General features: G+C 42.8%; 2 protein-coding genes across 2 annotated transcripts in view; one reads left to right on the forward strand and one right to left on the reverse strand.

Annotated features, from left to right (window-relative positions):
• The window catches only part of BCAM (basal cell adhesion molecule (Lutheran blood group)), a 366,430-nt gene that overhangs the window by 79,474 nt on the left and 263,621 nt on the right, over positions 1-23,335 (forward strand). The window lies entirely within an intron of this gene.
• On the reverse strand, positions 6,758-17,146 carry ZNF285 (zinc finger protein 285). The gene is given in 8 exon segments (XM_075993446.1): positions 6,758-6,974; positions 6,976-7,195; positions 7,198-7,684; positions 7,686-8,342; positions 8,344-8,393; positions 11,777-11,903; positions 15,819-15,879; positions 17,103-17,146. Coding segments are annotated over 8 exon segments (1,863 nt in total).

The following is a 23,335-nucleotide window of genomic DNA, read 5'->3' on the forward strand; positions in this document are numbered from 1 at the left end:
AGGATCTCAACTTTTCTTTGACTGGATTTCCTTTTGTATTCAATTGGGGTGTGGATGCATCTAGAACTCTTGCTAGTGTTACTACTACCATAAGGTATTCATTCCAAGAACCACAAGAATAGACTTGGATGCCTATAACCCACAAAATATCAGATGCAACCATTGATTAGGTCATAAAGCAGAAGGAGTAAATGTTTCCCATGTTTCCTTGGCTTTAATTGCTGATACTGAAATGTGTGTCATAAGGCAAATGGAAGGGCTGTATTGATACAGACAAAATGTTATAATGTGGAAAGGGATAAATCCTTTATAAAATCTTGAAAGTTTTCCTTCCTTGAGCTCCTAGTATCACATCACCTATTTTCACTCTGCTCTTGATATCATAAATACTGTAAGTTGCCTCACTGATGAAAGAATAATTTAGGGAGGGCAGTGGGTGAGGTAATGGTTCTTATGAATCTCTAAGATTCCTATTAAGAATTATAAGCAATTTTCTAGTATATGTGATGTCAATATTTTTAGCCCAGTTTGTTTTGAGTCTTCTATACCTTTACCATGGTGCCTTTTTAACATACTGAAATTTTAAACTTTCATGAAGACTTACTTACTCATTACTATTTTTGCTTTGGCTGGAGCTCTGTGCCCCGATAACAAGCCACTTTTTTCATATGTCATCCCTATTCCAAGCGTTTTAAAAGTGTTAACTTCATTTAACTCTCACAACCTTACTGGGGAGGTACTATAATTATACCCCAGAAACTGATTCACAGAGATTAGGTATAAATGTACTGAATATACAAAGTAAACATATAAACAACCGAATGTCTAGCTGCTTTCTCTAAGTGAACGTGTTTTCATATGTAACTCCTTTCCAGCTAAAAATTACTCTCTTCGTACAAAATGGCTTTTGCCTTCTTAGGTATCTTTGACAAGAAACTCTACATGCTGCTTCGGTTCTCAGAGTTAAGCAAACATATATTAACGTGTTATTCATGCAACATTTTACGGCCGGGAAGAGGCAATGCTCACTGCCAGGTTGAACAGAAAGGCTGCGGTAGCAAAAAAAACCAGGAAACCATCAAACCTATTAACGCACGACTCCACCCTAGTCCTAGCTTGGGATTCCCGTATCTCCCCAAATGCTAGGGAAACGGAAACACCTCCACCCTTAGTCCTCTGCTGGCCGATCCTTCTCCTCAAGGCAGAGGGTTCCACCACTGTCAGTCCTTCGCCCAGGCAGAGGTGTCGCGGAGACGTCGCTAGGAGTCAAGTCTCACGTGGGGAATGATGACCGCAACCTTCCCTGGAGGAGAATTCCTGCAACTCACTTCCCGGAAGCCCGAGTTATACAGGAGGGCTACACTTCTGTCCACGACATGGAACATATACACTACGCTTCCCAGAATTCCAAAGCAGCACAAGAGCTACGACCCCGCTGTCCTGGGGAGAAAGTGCTTCCGACTACACTTCCCAGAATCCTCCGCGTGGCAGTGCTTCCGCCCTCACACTAGTATCACTTGTCTTTAAGTACATTTGATCTAAGTCACAACTGTAGGACTATTAGCGCTTGGCCTTTTTATGGTTATAACTTTTTTTCTCCAGAAAAAACTGGCACAGGCTAGTACGTGGGAATATAAATAAAATATGGCTATGGAGGGTGGGGGGAGAAGCAAAGGTTTTAATATAAAAAGAAAATTAGCACATTTTACAGGAGAAGCAATGTGTATGAGAAAAAACAAGATTCTAAGAGGGAGTTGGGCTTTGCTGCACTGGAGACAGACCATAAGACTATGGGATCTCGATGCAGTTGACTTGATTGCCTCTTTATATGTGCCTGTATTCATCTAGACCAATTTTGAGGACACTTGATTATTTGATAACATCCTGCACCTCCCAAGAGCCCTCCTCCAGAATGGGTTAATAAAAGGAAACAATCCAAGTTAGAAGTGAGTGGGTCAGTCAGCAAGTGAGTTGCTCTGTCTCTCTCTTTACTTGAGGAGACAGACCTCTTTTATCCTACAATAAAGAGTTACTCTGATGAAACCTCTCTGCCAGAGGTTACTGCATCATATTGGCCTTGCTGGTGATTTTTCCAAGTAAGGAGTCAGAGCACTGGGATAACAGTCTGGACTTGACATTTTGGTGTGTCTGGTCATTCTTTGGCCAAGAGCACACCAAGAACTGAGGGCAGATTGCCACCCTGACATCTTTGGTGTCAAAACCCAGGAGTCTGACAGTTATCTCACCTGAAGTTAATTTATTCTAGAATTATAACCTCACATACACACCATTACCACCACCACTTTTTATATTCTTGAACTGTTGGGTAAATCAAGATGTCAATTTCAGAATCCATAGGAACATGATAAAAAAAAAAAAAAAAGATGTCAAATAAGATGTCTAAATCCTGGATTTGTCGAAAGGTTTCCCCATACTTTCTCCCCTAATCTACTAAATTTCCTATAAAATAGAATTTTGATTTAAAAACTAGATTAAATCCAGGTTTTTTTTTTTTTGCAAGAATACTTCATAAAAGGGACTGGAAATATCTGAACAAGTAATCATATTTTCTTCAACTAAAGCCAATGCAAACGCTGCATTTTTTTCCCAAGAATACAAGAACTGAAAAGGATACAGAAATTTACCCAATTTACAAGTTCACAAGTTATCCTGCCATAGTCCATGATTGCTGGGAGAAGACAACAGACTTCTGGGTCTGAGATAAAGGACATTATTACAACAATAGCAATAGCCAGAGTGTCAGCATTTGCACGAATTTTTTTTTTTTTTTTTTGAGACAGAGTCTCACTCTGTTGCCTGGGCTAGAGTGCCTTGGCATCAGCTTAGCTCACAGCAACCACAAACTCTGGGCTCAAGCGACCCTCCTGCCTCAGTCTCCTGAGTAACTGGAACTACAGGCATGCACCACCATGCCCGGCTAATTTTTTCTATATATTTTTAGTTAGCCAATTAATTTCTTTCTAATTTTGGTAGAGACAGGGTCTCACTTTTGCTCAGGCTGGTTTCGAACTCCTGACCTTGAACGATCCTCCAGCCTCGGCCTCCCAGAGTGCTAGGATTACAGGCGTGAGCCACCACGCCCGGCCCATTTGCACTAATTTTTGGCACCCCAATCCCATAGGGTGCTGTGGAAGGCCAGATGATGCTTGCGTATATAGTGAGCTGCAATACAGGAGTGGAACCTTGCTTAGGAAACCTGAATCTTTTATAATGGGCAGTGGTGGCAACAAAACCACCAACTTTTGCTCCCCGGGGAGACCCTATCTTCATTAGAGTGAACCATAAACAAATCTCCCACTGCTCCAGAGGAAGATGCCATCTCTGTCTTCCAAGGCGATTCCCTTTGAACAGATAGTGGGGAACAAAGGAAACCAGTGTCTCTGCCCATAGACGTTCAGAAAAGAAAGAAAACTGCAGAAAACTGTCTCCCAACATCGTCAAGTCTCAGGAAGTAGATACAGAGGATGAGTGGGGAATGAGGAAAAACAATTTTCCTTACATGATGTAACATTTTAATTCAAAGCCAGTCGACTTCAGAGGAAAAAGGCCAATTCTAGGGCTGCATCCCTTTACCAAGTGGTGTGCTAAAAAATGTTTAACAACTGGCTCTCCAGGAAAAAAAAGTATGTATATTATGTAAGTTCATTGTAATTTTTGTTAATATAAAAGATGTGTATCACACAATTTACAAATAATAAAATATACAATAGTCTATTACAAATTACAAATTTAAAAAAAATTTTGAATGAAAAAAAGCCAGACATAAGAGTATATACAGTATGATTTCATTTATACAAAGCTCAAGAATAGACAAAACTAACATATTGTGATAGAAATCAGAACAGGGATTGTAACTTTTTGGGAGGGATTGGATGGAAAGGGGCATAAAGGAACTTTCTGGGGTAAAGAAAATATTTAACATCTTGAATAGGCATTAGTTACAAGGGCATGGACATTTGCTAAAACTTAAATGTGCACTTAAAAATCTGTGCACTTTATATAAATTATACCTCAATAAAATGAATTTACAAAAAGACGAGACAGACTAGAAGCCTGTAGCTGTCACCATGCTTCTTTGAGCAGTCTGATGGAGGCATAGCCACTGGCCCCAGTCTACCAGGTATATGATGTTTGTATTGTCTTCAGTTGTATGAAGAACTAGTGTTGAGAATCCAACGAACCCAGCATCTGTTATGAAAACAACTGTCATTTCTCCAACATATCGAAAGCTGATAAACTCAGTCACATAGATCTAGTTTTTGACTCTTCTTTTCCATTGATTTATTTTTCTATCCTGAGCTCTGTATCAACTACAGAAGATTTATAATGAATGTTGATATATGCTAGAGTAAGTCCACCAATGTTGTTCTCCACCACAACTTGATGATCACACATAAGAGATTAAGGAATAAGGTTTATTGGGAAAACATATTATCTAAGGGCCAAGCAGAGTAGGCACAGGACCGTAACTTCTCCGTACCTTACGAAGAGTCAGGAAGGCCTCCGTGAAGCAGGAGATGGACAACATCTCACCTCCATGTTTTTTTCCTTTCTTAAAAGGCAAGTGTGAGGGTACCCATGTTGGTAAGGGAAAAAATTGACTATGTGGGTGGTAAACAATCTGGCTTTAGCTGTCAGATCTTCACAGGAGATGCCTGAGAAAGCCTGTTTCTACCACCTCCCACCAGAAGGAGAAAGCCATTATTATACTTCTAAAAGACTAACTATATTTTTCCACCTTTATTGAGGCACAACTGACAAATACAAATTGTACATATTATCAGATATTTTAAAAAATCTATATGGTACTGAGGGAGAGTACCCAAGGAAGGACAAAGGTGGAAGGGGTTCAGGCTTCATTGGCTTCCCCAAGGCTAGGGTCAAACCTCCCTGAAGACGATATAGCTACAGCCGACTGGAGGGCAAGGAAGTTATCTGTTTTGCCTGAATCAGAGCTGGCCCCCAAGTTTCTGGGCAAGCAGGAAGCAACATTTCAGGATGTAGGTGGATCACAAGCAAGCTGGCAGCTGGTGGCAGGGCATATGTCACACGGAAGGAGTAGCGGTGCCAGTGGCATCCATTTGGGGAACAGATGAGCTACAGCCAGTGGCGGGTACATGTGCATGGTGATGGAATGTGCAGGTAAGAGGACTAGAGTGCGTTGTAAACATGGACAACACTATGTGAAAATTTGTACAGATCTAGGTCATTGTTGGTGGAGCCATGTTATTTCATTACATGGGTACCCTAATTTACTCATTATGGTTTGTATACAGAACAGCCATTCAAATGCAAATAAAACCATTGCTGAAGTGTCATTTTCTTAGCGATCAAGTGGACTATAGTGAAAGAATTACCCATAATTACCCATAAGTGTAAAGAATTAACCCTTCTTTACACTTATAGGGCCTCTCTCCAGTGTGGACTCAAAGATGAACATGAAGATCTGAATTCCAACTGAAGCCCTTCTCACATTCATCATATTTATAGGGTTTCTCTCTGGTGTGATCTCTTTGATGTAAGTGAAAATATGAGCTATAACTAAAGCCCTTACCACACACTTCACATTTGTATGGTTTTTCTCCCGTGTGAACTCTCTGATGAGTGAGAAGGACCGAACTGTAGGTGAAATCTCTTCCGCACACGTTGCATTTGTAGGGTTTCTCTTATACGTGGACTTTTAGGTTGTTAACAATTCTTATCATTGCAAGCATTCTTGAAACATCCTCATTTCCGAAACCATTTTTTCCCACTTGTGCAATTACATCCTAAAAATACATTCTTGGAAGTAGGATCACTGCCTCAAAGACAATGTACATAATATGTTTGATACATACAGACAAGATCCTCTCCAACAATGCTGTACTTGTTTTCTGTCCCATCAACGTATATTAAGAATGCTCATTTTCCCATTACCTGCTGACACAGAGATTTTTTAATCTTTCACTATAGTCCACTTGATCACTAAGAAAATGTCACTTCAGCAATGGTTTTATTTGCATTTGAATGGCTGTTCTGTATACAAACCATAACAAGCAGGAAAATGCAATGCAAGGAAAACTAGGGAAAAAAAAAACCATGATCCAAATGATGAAATCTATAAATCCACTAAGATCAAAAAAAGCATTGCTTTTGAAGACAAAAAAATATGTTGCAAAGATATCTCCCCCTCCCAAATCCATCTATAATCCCAAATTATATCACAATTTGGGAAGGAAATTGACAGAAAGAGTGCCCTCTCAAAATCCATTATTATACAGGACAGCTGAGAGGAAAGAAGACTGCATCAGTCTGCTTCTGATAATGAACACTGTTGTTCTACAAGTCATTGCTCACTTCTGTAAATGTTAGTTTTATTCGGTTGAGTATCTTTCTGGTGGGGACTCTCTAAAAAACCTAAAAGACTCTGGCTGGACTGAAGACCTTACCATACTCATCCCCATTAGAATTTCCTTCCTGGGAATATCCTTTCATGGAAATTTGATTTCTAACTATTGCCACTGCCACAAGAATCATATTTGTCACTTACTTTGCCACTGCAGCATATAGCAGTTGATGGGAGCGTCACGAAAGTTCTTGAGATCCACAGTGGTTGCCTGGCATGGTCCAGTGCTGCAGGATGACATCAGTGTCCCTATCTTTTCCTCCTCCAGCCCTTCCAAAGGCTGATGAATCCTCTGTGATCAGGGATACAGAGTGGTTTCCATTTTCCTGAGTGAGCCCTGCCTTGCTACATTTATAATGTTTCTGTCCTCTTGTGCAGTCTGAGATGAGTAAGAAAGTCTGAGCTATAACTAAAACCCATGCCACACTCACAACATGTGTATCGTGTCTCATCTACATGCACTCTCTTATGAGCAAGAAGATACGAGTTACGACTGAAGCCCTTACCGCATTCTTTACACTTATAGGGCCTCTCTCCGGTGTGGACTCAAAGATGAACATGAAGATCTGAAGCCCTTCCCACATTCATCACATATACAGGGTTTCTCTCTGGTGCGATCTCTTTGATGTAAGTGAAAATATGAGCTATAACCAAAGCCCTTACTGCACATTTCACATTTGTATGGTTTTTCTCCCATGTGAACTCTCTGATGAGTGAGAAGGACCGAACTGTAGGCCAAATCTTTTCCGCACAGGTTGCATTCGTAGGGTTTCTCCCCCATGTGGACTCCTGGTGAATGTGCAGGTGTGTGCTTTGGCTGAAGCCCTTTCCACACTCGCCACATCTATAAGGCTTCTCCCCTTTGTGCGGCCTCCGATGGACTTGAAGAACAGAGCTTGAACTAAAGGACATGCTACACTCCCTGCATGTCTAGGGTTTCTCTCCAGTGTGGACTCTCTGATGGACGAGAAGATTGGAGCTCTCATCAAAGCCCTTCCCGCACTGTTGGCATTTATAGGGCCTTTTCCCCATATGGAACTCTTGATGAATACAAAGAAGTGACCTAAACCCAAAACCCTTCCCACACATGTCACATTGGTAGGGCATGTCCCCTGTGTGGACACGATGATGGCTGTGCTGGGAGGAGCTGCGCCTGAAGCCCTTGCCACATTCTTTACATTTGTAGGGTTTATCTCCGGAGGGGACTTTCTGATGTGTGGGAAGGTCTGAGCTGTGTGTGCAGCCCGTGGCCCATCCATAAGGCATCTCACCTGAATGAATGGGTTGTACAATGAACAAGGTCTGGGTTCTGACTAAAGTCCTTTCCATGCCGGTCACATTCATAAGATCATTCTCCTACATGAGTGCTGTGACAAACACTAGGATTTGCATCATCTATAAAGCCCATCCCATGGTTACTATATTTGCGAGGTTATGGCTCTGCATGGGCCACATGATGCTGTTCAACTGTTGATTTCATACCCAAGTTTTTCCCGCAGTTGTGACATCTGCCATGTTCCTCTCCTTTCCACTCTTGGAAATCACCATGATCATGTGAGGTCCGATGGAAGCTGTCATCACACAGAGCATAGCCATACAATGTCTCTTCCATGCAAATTCTCTTAGATGTTTCCTGGGAATTCTGGGCCTCAGACATTACGTTGGCTTTCTGCCAAGATTCTGGGGTGACAACCTATGTCAGGCCTTTCCAAGCTGTGACATCTTGCTTTTCTAAAGGAATGGCATTTACTATATAGTTTTCATTTTCAGAAATCTGAAGAGACAACCCTGCCCACTCTTCACAGAGGGAAACATCTCCTTCTAAATGGGGAGAAGACTCTCCTTGAAAATTCATGACATAATCCTGATTCACAGTTAATTCACGGAGCCTTTGTTTCCAAATCTGCCAGCAGTGGAGCACTTCTTGCAAAAGGTTAACTCAGCCCTTTTTCCTGAAGATTCAAAAAGTTGGTTTTAATCCGGTCTCCTATGAGAAGAAAATGAATTTGGCTAAGAGGACAAGTAGATGATCTGTCTAGAGGTTTTGAGAAAATGAAGGAGGACAAGCTGAGAAGTTGTCCTTGGCTTCTATTCACTGTGAAATAATTAGAACCACAGTAATTCTTACCTGGGAGCTACCAATTAGAAATCAGGTGTTGCAGGAAAATCAAATCTTTTTTTTTTTTTTGAAATTTATTTTTATTTATTTTTATTATTATTATTATTATTTTTGAGACAGAGTCTCACTCTGTTGCCCAGGCTAGAGTGAGTGCCATGGCGTCAGCCTACCTCACAGCAACCTCAATCTCCTGGGCTCAAGCAATCCTCCTGCCTCAGCCTCCCAAGTAGCTGGGACCACAGGCATGTGCCACCATGCCCGGCTAATTTTTTCTATATATATATTAGTTGGCCAATTAATTTCTTTCTATTTATAGTAGAGATGGGGTCTCGCTCTTGCTCAGGCTGGTTTCGAACTCCTGACCTTGAGCAATCCACCTACCTCGGCCTCCCAGAGTGCTAGGATTACAGGCATGAGCCACCGCGCCCGGCCTGAAATTTATTTTTAAATCTTATTTACTTAATTTCTTTCTTTCTTTTTTTTTGTCTCCTCAAGTTTATTAGAATGGCGCAAAAAGAAATCTTGTTAAGAATTTATAGAAGAAGATATTTACCCCCCTGTTGTAAGAGTAGTCAATAAAAAAGCTTTAATCATTTTGCTACAAAATGTATGGCTTCCATATGATTTATGGAGAATATATATATATATATATGTATTTACACACACACATATATAAATAATACATATTAATGGGGTGTATATATATTGGGCATACTGAGAGACAAAGGGTCACTAGAACCTTCCAAGATACTATATAAAATTTTAGAAATAAGCAACAAGTCCTGTTTCCTGATAATGTCCCTTCCTTCACATCACTATCATATGGGATAGGTCCATCATGTATATTTGTGTACAACCTGCACAACTGTACCTGGTGGGCCTGAAGCAGTAGTAGGGATTGAAAGGAGAATAATATTGTGAAATATAGTTCTGGGATAGGAGGGGGACCCACATGTATACCTTTGAGACAGACTTTAAGAGACACCCTATTTATTTTCCCTGAAGTTCTCTGTCTTCATGAAAAAAATAAAGTCCTTAAGATCCTGTAATCCATTCCCTTAACCCTTTTTTTGTGTGTGTGAGAGACAGAGTCTCGCTTTTGTTGCCCAGGCTAGAGTGAGTGCCATGGCATCAGCCTAGCTCACAGCAACCTCAAACTCCTGGGCTCAAGCAATCCTCCTGCCTCAGCCTCCCGAGTAGCTGGGACTACTCGGGAGGCTGCGTCACCATGCCCGGCTAATTTTTTTTTCTATATTGCTTGGCCAATTAATTTGTTTCTATTTATAGTAGAGATGGGGTCTCACTCTTGCTCAGGCTGGTTTGGAACTCCTGACCTCAAGCAATCCCTTAACTCATTTTAAGTTACTGCAGAATCTCAAAGAGTCAAGACTATGACAATGAGGAGTGGGGAATCTGGCACCCAGGAAAGCAAAATTGTGCCATAACAAACAGGACGCTGAGGCAGAAGAAGGTGTCCACAGGCTTGGCACTCTAAAATAGGCTTCAAAATGGCATGAAAACCAAGGTCAAGTCCATCTGGATATAGCTTCTGGTTCAAGGTAGTTTCTGAGTCATTTTATTGAAAGTGACTTTAGTTCATAAAGTGGTATCAGGGAAAGGGAGATTTTGAGCTGCCCAGAATGGGCTTACAGCAGTAATTTCCCAACTATATTGTCTATAATCCCACAGCAAGAGAACTGACATTGTGACTTGCTATGCACACACAGAGAAATAGACACAGACTGCTGACTAAAACAGAAGTCTCATCAGGTGATACTTACATTCCTATGTGTAATGCACTCTGATAAATACTTTAGTGTTTTATTCAATGAATCTATTTTGCTTTTTAACAAACTGCTGGTTATGACACAGTAACTTGATTTCAGGAATTACCAATGGGGTTGGATCCTGAAGTTTGGGAAACAGCTGGAGGATATGGAGATTTAGGCAAAGAGGCCCTGTGTCTATAGTCTAGACCAGGGGTCCTCAATCTTTTTAAACGGGGGGCCAGTTCACTGTCTCTCAGACTATTGGAGAGTGCGTACTGTGGGCCTGGGATGACTCAGCTTCTAAGCAGGACAGACAGTGGTGGCAAAAACACCCGGCGGGATGGATAAATGTCCTAGGTGGGCAGCATGTGGCCTGTGGGCTGTAGTTTGAGGACGCCTGGTCTAGACTCTAGAGATAGTGGCACTTCAGTTTCATTTGGTTATTTATTAAAAACACAGGGACTTAAGCCAGATTGGGAGGGCTCAAATCCCAGTTCTTCTTACAAGCTGTGTGATCACAGGCAAGTTACTTATCCACTCTATGCCTCAGTTGTTTCATCTGTAAAATGGAATATAATAATAGCAACTATCTCACAAATGAAACTGAGGTGACACCTACCTGTATATGGGCTGCTAAGAAATTAAAATGAGGTTAGATAGTTAGCTAAAAGTAAGCAAATAAGCTAACATTTTTTTTTGTTTTTGAGACAGAGTCTCACTTTGTTGCCTAGGCTAGAGTGAGTGCCATGGCATCAGCCTAGCTCACAGCAACCTCAAACTCCTGGGCTCAAGCAATCCTTCTGCCTCAGCCTCCCAAGTAGCTGGGACTACAGGCATGCGCCACCATGCCCGGCTAATTTTTTCTATATATCTTAGTTGGCCAATTAATTTCTTTCTATTTATAATAGAGACAGGGTCTCGCTCTTGCTGAGGCTGGTTTCGAACTCCTGACCTCGAGCAATCCGCCTGCCTCGGCCTCCCAGAGAGCTAGGATTACAGGCATGAGCCACCGCGCCCGGCCAAGCTAACATTTTGATTACACTTACTATAGTACTATGACAAGTGTCAACCAAGCCAAAGTTCTCCTTTGGTTACTCGAACACTAGTTTGTCCAAAACATTGGTTTTTCTCCAGGAGCAACCAAGGGATCAAGGCCCACGGTGGTGTGTAAAGTTCATCAGTCTCTCTCTGTGAAACATGAAGACTGAGAGCCCACGTGTGTGAGGAGGGAGGGGGGCTCACTACCTGTATCAGGTGGGGTGCAGGGTTTGGGGAGAGCTCCCTCACCCACACTTCACATGGGGCCACGTGTTCCTGTTTGTCTGTAAAAGCTCATTAACTGCAGGGTTCTCACCTGCACATGCTGGAGTTTTCTCCCCAATGGCCAGAGTTGCTCTGTGTGCTCCAACTGGAATAGTCTATCTGGTTGGAAGCTCATGATCTGAGGAAACAGACCCAGTGGTCTGATGGTCAGTTACTCACCCACTGAGACGAAGTTCCTGAAGTTCTCCAGCATCACATCTTGGTACAGGTTTATCCGGGCCTTATCCAATAGTGCCAGCTCTTCCTCAGTGAAGACCACAGCCACGTCCTTGAATGTCACACTTTCCTAAAACATCAAGCACAGGCCACATCGATCACCCACGCAAATGATCAGTCTTAGGGTGCTTGGGCTGCCCTAGTAAAACACCATAGACTGAGTTGACTTAAACAACAAAAATTGATTTCTCACAGTTCTGGAGGTTGGGAAGTCCAAGATCAGGGTGCCAGTAAGATATCTTTCAAGACAAGTCCCCTTCTCTTGGCTTATTGACAGCTTCCCTCTCACTATGTCCTTATGTGGTACAGAGAGAACAAGAGCGAGCTCTCTTGTGTGTCTCTTCTTATAAGGACACTAATACTATTGGATCAGGGCCCCACCCTTATGACATCATTTAACCTAAATGACCTCCATAAAGGCCCTATCTCTGAATATAGTCACGTTGGGAGTTGGGGCTTCAACATATGAATTCTGGGAGACACAAATATTCAGTCTAAAATTTGACAGTTGGAAGGAAAGCAAAGTTGGAAGCTGTGCTAGTCATGAAGTTAGTGTTTTTCTGCTCCAAATGGTCACTTTTAAAACACACTTTGTAAGGCTGTGACACTAAGGGGCACCAGAGAGCTTCTGCAAGGCTAGGGGAGGAAGAAGGGACTTTATTTCTTTCCTGTTTTTATATCACCCAAGTAATGCTATTTTACTCTGGCAGAAACAGCTCCTGTCCATAGCAATAGCTGACTACACTTTGCTTTTCTAACACTTGCAGAACCAGTTTCATTGTGCTCCCCGTCACAAACACCAGTACCAGCCAGCCAGTGTCTCCTCGTCAGAAGTCTGGGTCCCCAGCCCACAGGGGCTCCTTCTAAGCAACGCCAGTCAGCTAGCACCCCATCATACTGGGTCTCAGGTTTAGTTCCAGAGGGCCCTTCTTCAAAATCTCGAAGTCCTAATAATTTGGTCTCTTCATTCCCTCAACTTCCTGCAGTTGCTATTTCCACGCTAACATAGAGTTCTCTCTTTCCTCTTTATGTTAGCTTGTTAAAAACTGAATACCTAGGCCGGGCGCTGTGGCTCACGCCTGTAATCCTAGCTCTTGGGAGGCCAAGGCGGGCGGATTGCTCAAGGTCAGGAGTTCAAAACCAGCCTGAGCAAGAGCGAGACCTCGTCTCTACTATAAATAGAAAGAAATTAATTGGCCAACTAATATATATATAAAAAATTAGCCGGGCATGGTGGCACATGCCTGTAGTCCCAGCTACCCGGGAGGCTGAGGCAGAAGGATCGCTCGAGCCCAGGAGTTTGAGGTTGCTGTGAGCTAGGCTGACGCCACGGCACTCACTCTACCTGTGCAACAAAGCGAGACTCTGTCTCAAAAAAAAAAAAAAAAAAAAAAAAAAAACTGAATACCTAGTTAGCAATTCTTTTTTTTTTGTTTTTTTTGAGACAGAGTCTCACGTTGTTGCCCAGGCTAGAGTGAGTGCCATGGCGTCAGCCTAGCTCACAGCAACCTCAAACTCCTGGGCTCAAGCAATCCTGCTGCCTCAGCCTCCCGAGTAGCTGGACTACAGGCATGTGCCACCACACCCAGCTAATTTTTTTCTATATATATTAGTTGGCCAATTAATTTGTTTCCATTTATAGTAGAGACGGGGTCTTGCTCTTGCTCAGGCTGGTTTCGAACTCCTGACCTCGAGCAGTCCGCCCGCCTAGGCCTCCCAAAATGCTAGGATTATAGGCGTGAGGGGCTGCGCACGGCCTAGTTAACAATTCTTTATATTAAATTCTCCCTGTCCAAATAGCTGGTGGAGTTTTTGTCTCTTGAAGGGACAGTTTTTAATACAAAAGAAATGAGAGAAAAAGAAATGAAAAAAAAATTAAAAAATAAAATAATAAACAAAATAAAAAGGAAAAAAAACCCCAAAAAACAAACAAAGAAATGAGAGGCACAGAGGAAATTCAAAGTTGGGGGTGGGCCGAGTTTCTCTCCTGTCCTCCGCATTGCCTATGTCAGCCTGGGAACTACCTATAGTCACACAAAGAATGTTACAATAAATATCCATGAACATCTGTCTTTGAGTGCTTATGAGAATATTTCTACAGAATAAATCCCTAGACAAAGATCACTGAATTACTTGGGGACGTAGATTTTATAGTTTGATTAATATTGTCAAAACCATCCTCTGAAGAGGTTGTTCAAACACAGGCCCAGTGGTGTTGAGGAGTTCGTTTCCCATCACACACCAAGACTTGGTATTTTCACTTTTTCATGGCAGATTAATCTATTTCTATCTGATGAAAAGGGGTTAAAAAGGAAAAGAAATGAAAAGCATTGGCTCCTGAATTCAAAAAACAAAAAAGGGAAAAGTGAAATTATCGGGAACATTTGCATATCAACTGTGTACTAGAAAATAGTGGTATCAAGGCCAGGCCCGGTGGCTCATGCCTGTAATCCTAGCAGTCTGGGAGGCCGAGGCAGGTGGATTGCTCGAGGTCAGGAGTTCGAAACCAGCCTGAGCAAGAGCGAGACCCTGTCTCTACTATAAATAGAAAGAAATTAATTGGCCAACTAATATATATAGAAAAAATTAGCTGGGCATGGTGGCGCATGCCTGTAGTCCCAGCTACTTGTGAGGCTGAGGAAGCAGGATTGCTTGAGCCCAGGAGATTGAGGTTGCTGTGAGCTAGGCTGACGCCATGGCACTCACTCTAGCCTGGGCAACAAAGTGAGACTCTGTCTCAAAAAAAGTTTGAGAACCCCTGCAATAGAGCATTAGATGGAACAGCACTTTACCTAAGAGGGAAGAGACAGAATATGATCCACTGCAGAGGTGTGCAGTCTCCCATGGCTAGTGAGTCTCCCCAGATGCACAGGCAGGAATAGCTCAAAGCAATCTTCCTACCGCCACCCCACTTCTGCAGCCACAGAAGGACCTCTGTTAAATGTGAAATACTGAATGCTGGGGCATGCCTGGGACCCATTGACACACACACTGAAGCAGAATAAAGGAACACTCATGATTGAAATAATGTGTACAAGAGACTGTTTTACCCCAGAGGGTTAAACAAAGTTCCAAGTCTTTCCGGCTTGTTTTGCCCATTCTCCAAGAAGCACAAAGGAAATTAGAGAGGAACGTATGCTTAAATGGAAATTTTAACTGACATCTTACTAATGATACAGATAATGCAAAACAAGAAATGATGTATTTAAATACTAGATTACATTTGTGGACTATGTTTTTAGTCTATCAGAAAGGCATGGACATCCTTCATAAATGCCTATTTGTGTAGTGTAAAATTAATTGTATACTAAGCAGCAAAGAATATTTCCAGAATAGGAAAAATATTGCCTTAATAAAATGTTAAAAATTCATAAGCTGTACTTGACAGAATAAGATTTTAAAATATCTACTGTGTTCAATTAAGGAAATGAGAATATTCATCAAACCTAAAATAAAATGACAGCAGCAGATTATGCAATGTTAGGAAAATTTATTTGAGGTGTAAATGTTTGCTTAGAAAAAGAGAAGTGGAATTGAATAAAGTCATCATGAAGCTTGGAAAAGTAGAAAGAATTTTAATAAAAGAAGAACAAATAATATATACATTGAAAAAGCTGCTATTTCTTTAACACATTAACTGTTAAGTCAAGAGCATTTAACTCACATTAGTTTTGAGCCTGGGGCTTTGTGAAGCATATGTAACAAACATGTCTCTTCATCATAGGAGCCACAACAACTATTTTTCAACTTGCATATAACTCACACACAGAAAACAATAAAAAATAATGAATTTTTCATTAAACTAGAAAAGATTGTTTTGTTTTCGAAGCTTTTATTCTTTTTTCATAATAAAACGGCCTGACCCCAAGGAAAAATTGTTTTTTTGGTGTGTGTGTGGCACTCAATGTATTAACGTAGCAAAATAAAATGAGAGTGAAAGATATCCTTCTCCCTTCGGAAAGGGATATCTTTCACTGAAAGATACCTGAAATTGAGGGTATTTCAGACCCTCAATGTCTGAAATATCCTGGAAGGAAACATCAACCCTGAGAACAGGAAGAGTATGACCCTGAATGAGTCCACGACGCAAATCAGAGTAGAAAATAAGATTTATATTTGGATGTCAAAACTTATATAAAATCATATATTTGTCACACTTGAGCATTGCAATTCTCAGGCTAATTAATTTACACATACATAATTTTACAACTAATTAGCAAAATTTCAACCATTATCAGATGATACAATAATCTGGAGCCATGCCTTAATAGATCCAATCTAATTACTATAATCCAATCAATCAACCAGCTGTATCAGATGTCTCCAGACAACTCCAGAACAGAATAATATTTATACACTATATAACTCTATATTTAAAAAAACAAAAGGCTTTTTCTGCTAACACAGGTGGTTCTTAAACCTTGCCAGCAGCTGGGTGTGGTGGCTCACGTTTGTAACCCTAACACTTTGAGAGGCCAAGACTGGAGGATCACAGGAGGTCAGCAGTTTGGGACCAGCCCGGGCAGCACCGAGACCTAGTCTCTACAAATAAAATCAAAACAAAATATTAAAAATAAATTGGCCAGGCAGTGGTGGTGGCTGAGGCTGGAGAATCTCCTGAGCATAAGAATTTGAGGCTGCAGTGAGCTGTGAGGACATCACTGCACTCTAGGCCAGACAACAGAGCCAGACCCTGTCTCAAATCAAACACACGAACAAACCCTTGCCACGTGTTAGAATCACAGGGAATAAGATAACACAGCTGTGGGAGTCCTTGGAGTTCGACGGTTCGCAATGCTGCTGCTAATGACAGGACGACAATGTGAGACCCACAGCTGCAGATGGTGTCAAGTGTTTAAGCAGAATTAATTCATAACATATTTGGTCCACTAAAGTTTTAAGTTCTTGGTCCTACATTTCTAACAGAAATCAACTGAGGAGAGCGATTCCTATTGGGTGGCTGGACTCACCGGAAGGAGGTGGGAAGCCCCGCCCCTTCCCCTCCGAGGCCCCGCCCAACAGTACTTAAGCCCCGCCCCATCCGGTCTGCGTTCAGATCCTCCCAGAGGAGAGAGGCGTTCACGACATTTTGTGAGCCTAGCGTGCACCTGGTGCTTGCGGCGTCCTGCGATCTGGAAGCGGATTCAGAAGTCAGAAGGACACGACACTCGGGTAACAGAGTTCCTGTCTGATTTGTGTATTTCCGTCTTTTTTAAGGAGCTAACACACAGACACGCAAAAAGACACAAACACCGACACCTCACACTACCCTCCATTTCCCGAGGCCCCGGAACCTGCAGATTTCCCAACCATGTCCGCAGCTGAGGACAGTGGGGTCACTTCTGGCTCCCCCAATGAGCGGGCCCCCAGCCCCGCCTCCCCAGACCACCGGCCACCCTCACCCAGCTTCCCTCTCTCCTCTCCCTGCAACTCAGACCCAAAGGGCAGCACCTCACCAGGCAGCCGGGGCTCCTCTCCCTCCTCCTCCAGGGCTTCACCACATTCGCCTCGCTCCTCACACAGCTTCACGTTTCCCGTTACAGACCACGACGGACAGTCACCCAAGCCACTGTGCTCTGCCATGTCCTCCCCTGGGTTTTCTTCAGAGTCACCATGCTCCTCAACAATTTACCACATGTTCATACTGCCATCGCCAAGCAGTTCACCCTCGGCCCTCAGTGACCCTCCAGTGTCTCCCAGCTACTCACCAACCACCCCCAGATTTGTGGAACCTTCAGCCCCCCACCCTCAGGAAACCCCTGGAAACTCAGAGACCCTCCCGGGCTCCTCTCCCATGTCCCCCATGTTCTCACCCCCAGCCCTCAGGGATTCTCCTCTGTCTCCAAGCTACTCTCCAACTACCCCTAGATTTCTGGAGCATTCACCACCTTACACCCAGGAAACACCTACAAACTCAGAGACCTCACTGGGATTCTACCCCGTATCTTCCATCTCTTCTCCCCCAGCCTTCACAGAGTCTCCTAGCTACTCTTCAACCATTCCCAGATTTCTGCAAGATACAGCCTTCTACACCCAGGAAACACATGCAAACTCACAGACCTCACTGGGCTCTTTCCCCATGTCTCCCATCTCTTCTCCCCCAGCCTTCAGGGAGTCTCCTGTGTCTCCTACATACTCCCAAGCCATGCCAAGATTTCTGCAAGATACAGCCTTCTACACCCAGGAAACACATGCAAACTCACAGACCTCACTGGGCTCTTTCCCCATGTCTCCCATCTCTTCTCCCCCAGCCATCCCCAGATCTCTGCAAGATACAGCCTTCTACACCCAGGACACACCTACAAACTCACAGACCTCACCTCGCTCTTTCCCCATGTCTCCCGTCTCTTCTCCCCCAGCCTTCAGGGAGTCTCCTGTGTCTCCCACATACTCCCAAGCCATGCCGAGATTTCTGCAAGATACAGCCTTCTACACCCAGGAAACATATGCAAACTCACAGACCTCACTGGGCTATTTCCCAATGTCTCCCATCTCCTCTCCCCCAGCCTTCAGAGAGTCTCCTGTGTCTCCCATGTACTCCCCAGCCATTGCCAGATCTCTGCAAGATACAGCCTTCTACACCAAGGAAACACCTACAAACTCACAGGCCTCACTGGGTTCTTTCCCCATGTCTCCCGTCTCTTCTCCTGTAGCCTTCAGTGAGTCTCCTGTGTCTCCTACATACTGCCCAGCCCACCCTAGATTTCTGCAAGATACAGCCTTCTACACCCAGGAAACACATGCAAACTCACAGACCTCTATGGGCTCTTTCCCCAGGTCTCCTATCTCTCCTCCTCCAGCCTTCACGGAGTCTCCTGTGTCTCCCATGTACTCCCCAGCCATCCCCAGATTTTTGCAAGATACAGACTTCTATACCCAGGAAACATATGCAAACTCACAGACCTCAGCTGGCTCTCTCCCCATGTCGCCCATCTCTTCTTCCCCAGCCTTCAGGGAGTCTCCTGTGTCTCCCACATACTCCCCAGCCATCCCCAGATTTTTGCAAGATACAGACTTCTACACCCAGGAAGCATATGCAAACTCGCAGACCTCAGCTGGCTCTCTCCCCATGTCTCCCATCTCTTCTCCCCCAGCCTTCAGAGAGTCTCCTGTGTCTCCCACATACTCCCCAGCCATCCCCAGATTTTTGCAAGATGCAGACTTCTACACCCAGGAAACATATGCAAACTCACAGCCCTCACTGGGCTCTTTCCCCATGTCTCCCATCTCTTCTCCCCCAGCCTTCAGGGAGTTTCCTGTGTCTCTTAGCAACTCTTCAACCAACCCTACATTTCTGGAACATTCAGTCCCCCACAGGCAGGAGACACCTACAAACTCACAGCTCTCACTGGGCTCATCCCCTGTGTTTGCAGTCTCTTCACCCCCAGGCTTCAGGGAGTCTCCTAGCTACTCTTCAACCATTCCCAGATTTCTGCAAGATGCAGCCTCCCAAACCCTAGAAATGGCTAGAAGCTCACAGACTTTACTCAGTTCCTCCCCTATGTCTTCTGTCTCTTCACCCACAGCCTTTAGAGAGTCTCCTGTGTCTCCCACCTACTCTCCAACCATCCCCAGATTTCTAGAACATTCAGCCTTTTAAACCCAGGAAACACCTAGAAGCTCTCAGATTTCAGTGAGCTCTTCTGCCATCTTGGCCATCTCTTCATCCCCAGCCATGAGGTTATCTCCTTTTTCTCCTAGTTACTCTCCAAGTATCGCCAGATTTCTGTAACCATCAGCTCAGCACACCCAGGAAACACCTAGAAGCTCACAGCCCTCACTGGGCTCCTTTCCCATGTCTTCAGTCTCTTCACCCCCAGCCTACAGACACTCTCCTATGTCTCCCAGCTATTCCCACATTCTGTGGGAGTCAGTACCTGACAGGCAGGAAACATAGTAACTCACATCTCCGCATGATTCCCCAAGGGCTCTTGGCTACACAGCAGTGGATGCTACACATCCCCCTGTGGCTCCAATGCCATCTCCTTGGACATTCATACACTCCCAGGGCCTCACAGCCACTCTCCATTATTGTCCTTCTGTTGCAAGCTGTGGCAGAACTACCATGTTTCCCCGAAAATAAGACAGGTTCTTATATTTATTTTTCCTCAAGAAGACACCCTAAGGCTTATTTTCAGGGGATGTGTTATTTTCCCCTCAAAGCCTCAGTTTGCAGCACATACAGGATGGCCGGGACCTGACAGGGGGAGCTGACCTTGTTGGTGGGGCTGCCTGCACCTTTCCATTCACCTCTGGGATAGATGTCACAATGGGGCACATGAGAAGGGCTGCTCTTCTTTACTGCTCCTCGACTTTACGCCGATCACTAGGTCTTATTTTCGGGGTTGGCCTTATATTGCACACATGCTTAGAAATCCTGCTAGGGCTTATTATATGGGTAGGTCTTATTTTCAGGGAAACATGGTATTAACCAACATGATGCTCTTCCCTGTCCATTTCTCCACTTTCGTGGTCAGGCTCACTCACCCATCCGCAGGAGAGACTCTCCTGCATTCCATCCTCACACACAAACCTGTCCTACTTGCTACTGCCACATACTTGCTGGCCAAAGAGTTCCCTGTAATGGCCATCACCACCTGGGCCATCAGGTAGGCAGTGTGACCCTCCTGCCTGCAGGCAACATTGCTGACAGTGAGAACCCCCAGTCTGTCTGCCTCACTCCCTGAGGGCAACACTACTGGTGACAGTGCAGCATGACCCTCTGCCTGGCACTGACAGTTTGAGATTCCTTCTTTATAAATATGATCATTTTTCCTTCACTGTCTTTTTTTCTTTTTTTGGAGACAGTGTCTCACTCTGTTGCCCTACCTACCTAACTAGAATGCAGTGGCCTCATCACAGCTCCTTGCAACCTCAAACTCCCGGGCACAAGTGATCTTCCTGCCTCAGCCTCCTGAGTTGCTGGGACTACAGGTGTGTACCACCATGCCCAGCTAATTTTTCAATTTTTGTGTAGAGATGAGGTCTTGCTTCTGGCTCCGGGCTGCTCTTGAACCCCTGGTCTGAAAGAGTCCTCCTGCCTCAGCCTCCCAAAGAGATAAGATTACAGGCATTAGCTACTGTGCCCAGTCCATACTATTTCTATTTTTGTTTCTCCCCCTATTTCAAATTTTTACCCCTTCTTTCTCCCTTTTCTTGTCTGCCCATGTTCCATGTTGATGCCCTCCCTACAATTCACCTATCTAGAGTGAATAATTCAGTCGATTTTAGTGTGACAACCATCAACACAATTTTATAACGTTTTTATTACCCCAAAAAGAAGCCCTGTGAACATTAGTGCTTCCTCATTCTGTTTTAAATCCCCTCCCCTAATCCCACCCTCAGCCATAGGTAACAACTCTATAGATTTGCCTATTCTGGACATTTTGTATAAATGGGATTATACCTTGTGTGTACTTTTATGATTGGCTTTATATTTGATGTAATGTTTTCAAGGTTCATCAACATTGTACCATGTATAACAGCTTCATTCCTTTTATGGCCGTATGATATTCCATTGCATCAATATACCCCTTTGATATATGCATTCATCCATTGATGGGCATTGAGATGTTTTTCCTCTTTGGCTTTTATGAATAATGCTGCTATGAACACTTATGTTCAAGATTTTATATGGAAATGTTTTCTCCTGGTACATGCGTAGGAGGAGAATTGCTGGTTCACATGGAACCTCAACATTTAACATTTTGAGGAACAGAGTGTTTTCCAAAGTGGCTGTAACATTTGACATTCCCACCAGCAGTATATTAAGGTTCCTTCTTCTTTATATCCTCATCAGCGTTCGCTATCATTGTTTTTTGGTTATGGCCATCCTAGTGGGTGTGAACTGGTATCCTTGTTTTTAGTTTCATTTCCTTAATGGCTAATGATGCTGAGCATCATGTAATGTGCTTATTGTCCATTTGTAAACCTTTGGAAAAATGTGTTTTCAAATCCTTTGCCTATTAAAGAAATTGGGCTATTTTTCTTTTTATTCAGTTATAAGAATTTTTAAAGTATTCTAAAAATAAGTCCCCTATCACATATGATTTCCAAATATTTTCTCTTATTTTGTGGTTGGCCTTTCTCTCTTGAAACACAAAAGGTTTTCAGTTTGATGAGGCAGAATTGTAATCTATTTTTTCTTTTGTCTTTTTTGCTTTTGGTGAAGCATCTAAGAACCTTTCTGTAACATTAAGTCATTCTATATTTTCTTTTGAGATTTTTATTTTTTTAGCCCTTACATTTAGATTTATTGTCCATTTGGAGTCAATTTTTCATGTATGGTCTGAAGAAAGCATCCAGCCTTATTCTTTAGCACCATTTGTTAAAAGACTATTCCCTTCCCTCATTGAATTGTATCAGCACACCCTTTGAAAATCAATTAATTAGAAATTCAGGAGCTTATTTCTGGACTGTTTACTCCCTTCATGTATGTATCTTTCTTTATCCCAGTACCACATGGTCATGATTATTGCATCTTGCAGGATCTTTTAAAATAGGGAATAATCCTCCAACTTTGTTTTTCTCTTTCATTTTAGGTATTCTGGGTCCTAAATTTCATATGAATTTTGGGGTCAGTTTGTTACTTTCTGCAAAATTGCCAACTAGGATTTCAACAAGAATTATGTCAAATGTATAGATAGATCCCTTTGGGCATTATTGCTGTCTTAGCAATTTTAAGTCTTTCCTTCCATGAACACCAGATGCCTTGTCTGAGTGGGTTTCTTAAGAGTTTCTCTTTGCTGGGTAATGTCTTCTGAAAATATAAATCATTTCACTTCTTCCTTTCCAAGCTGGATGGCTTTTCTTGCATATTATTGCCCTATTTTATGGCTACAAACTCTGGTACTATCTTGAATAGAAGTGGCATGAGTGGACATCTTTGTCCTGTTCTTGATGTCAGGGGGAAAATATTCAGTATTTTACTATTAAGCATTTTGTTAGCTGTGAGTTTTGTAGAAGGCCTTTATCAGTTCACAAAGTTCCATTCTATTCCTAGTTTTTAAGGTGTTTATATCATGAAGGGTGTTGGATTTTGTCAAATACTTTTTTGTGTGTATTTTGAGATCATCATATGCTTTTTGTCTTTTATTGATATAGTGTACTATATTTCACATTTAAGATTTAGGTCTCCAGGAACTCTTTTTCAGGACTGATAATTTCTAGTTATAATGAGCGTATCTTTGTATTTTTACTCTGAAGATATTTCCTCTATTTAACCTTCCAGTCTCCACTGTAGTTGAGATATGTCAGAATTCTCCTTTTCAGCTTCTATTTCAAATGTTTACATTTGAAAACCCAATTAAGTTTTTGTTTTTAGTACCACTTAATGTTTTCTCCAATGTTTTCTTCCTTCCCCATCTCTCCCTCTCTTCCACCCTTCCTCCCTCCTTCCCTCAGTACATTCTTAATAGTTTTCAGCAAAATTTTATTGTTGTTATTAACTGGTATCTCTCTTCCATGGTTCTACATCAATTGTAACCATCTAAAAGTTACACC

Source organism: Microcebus murinus, chromosome 16 (assembly GCF_040939455.1).
Source record: "Microcebus murinus isolate Inina chromosome 16, M.murinus_Inina_mat1.0, whole genome shotgun sequence".
NCBI classification, from domain to species: domain Eukaryota; kingdom Metazoa; phylum Chordata; class Mammalia; order Primates; family Cheirogaleidae; genus Microcebus; species Microcebus murinus.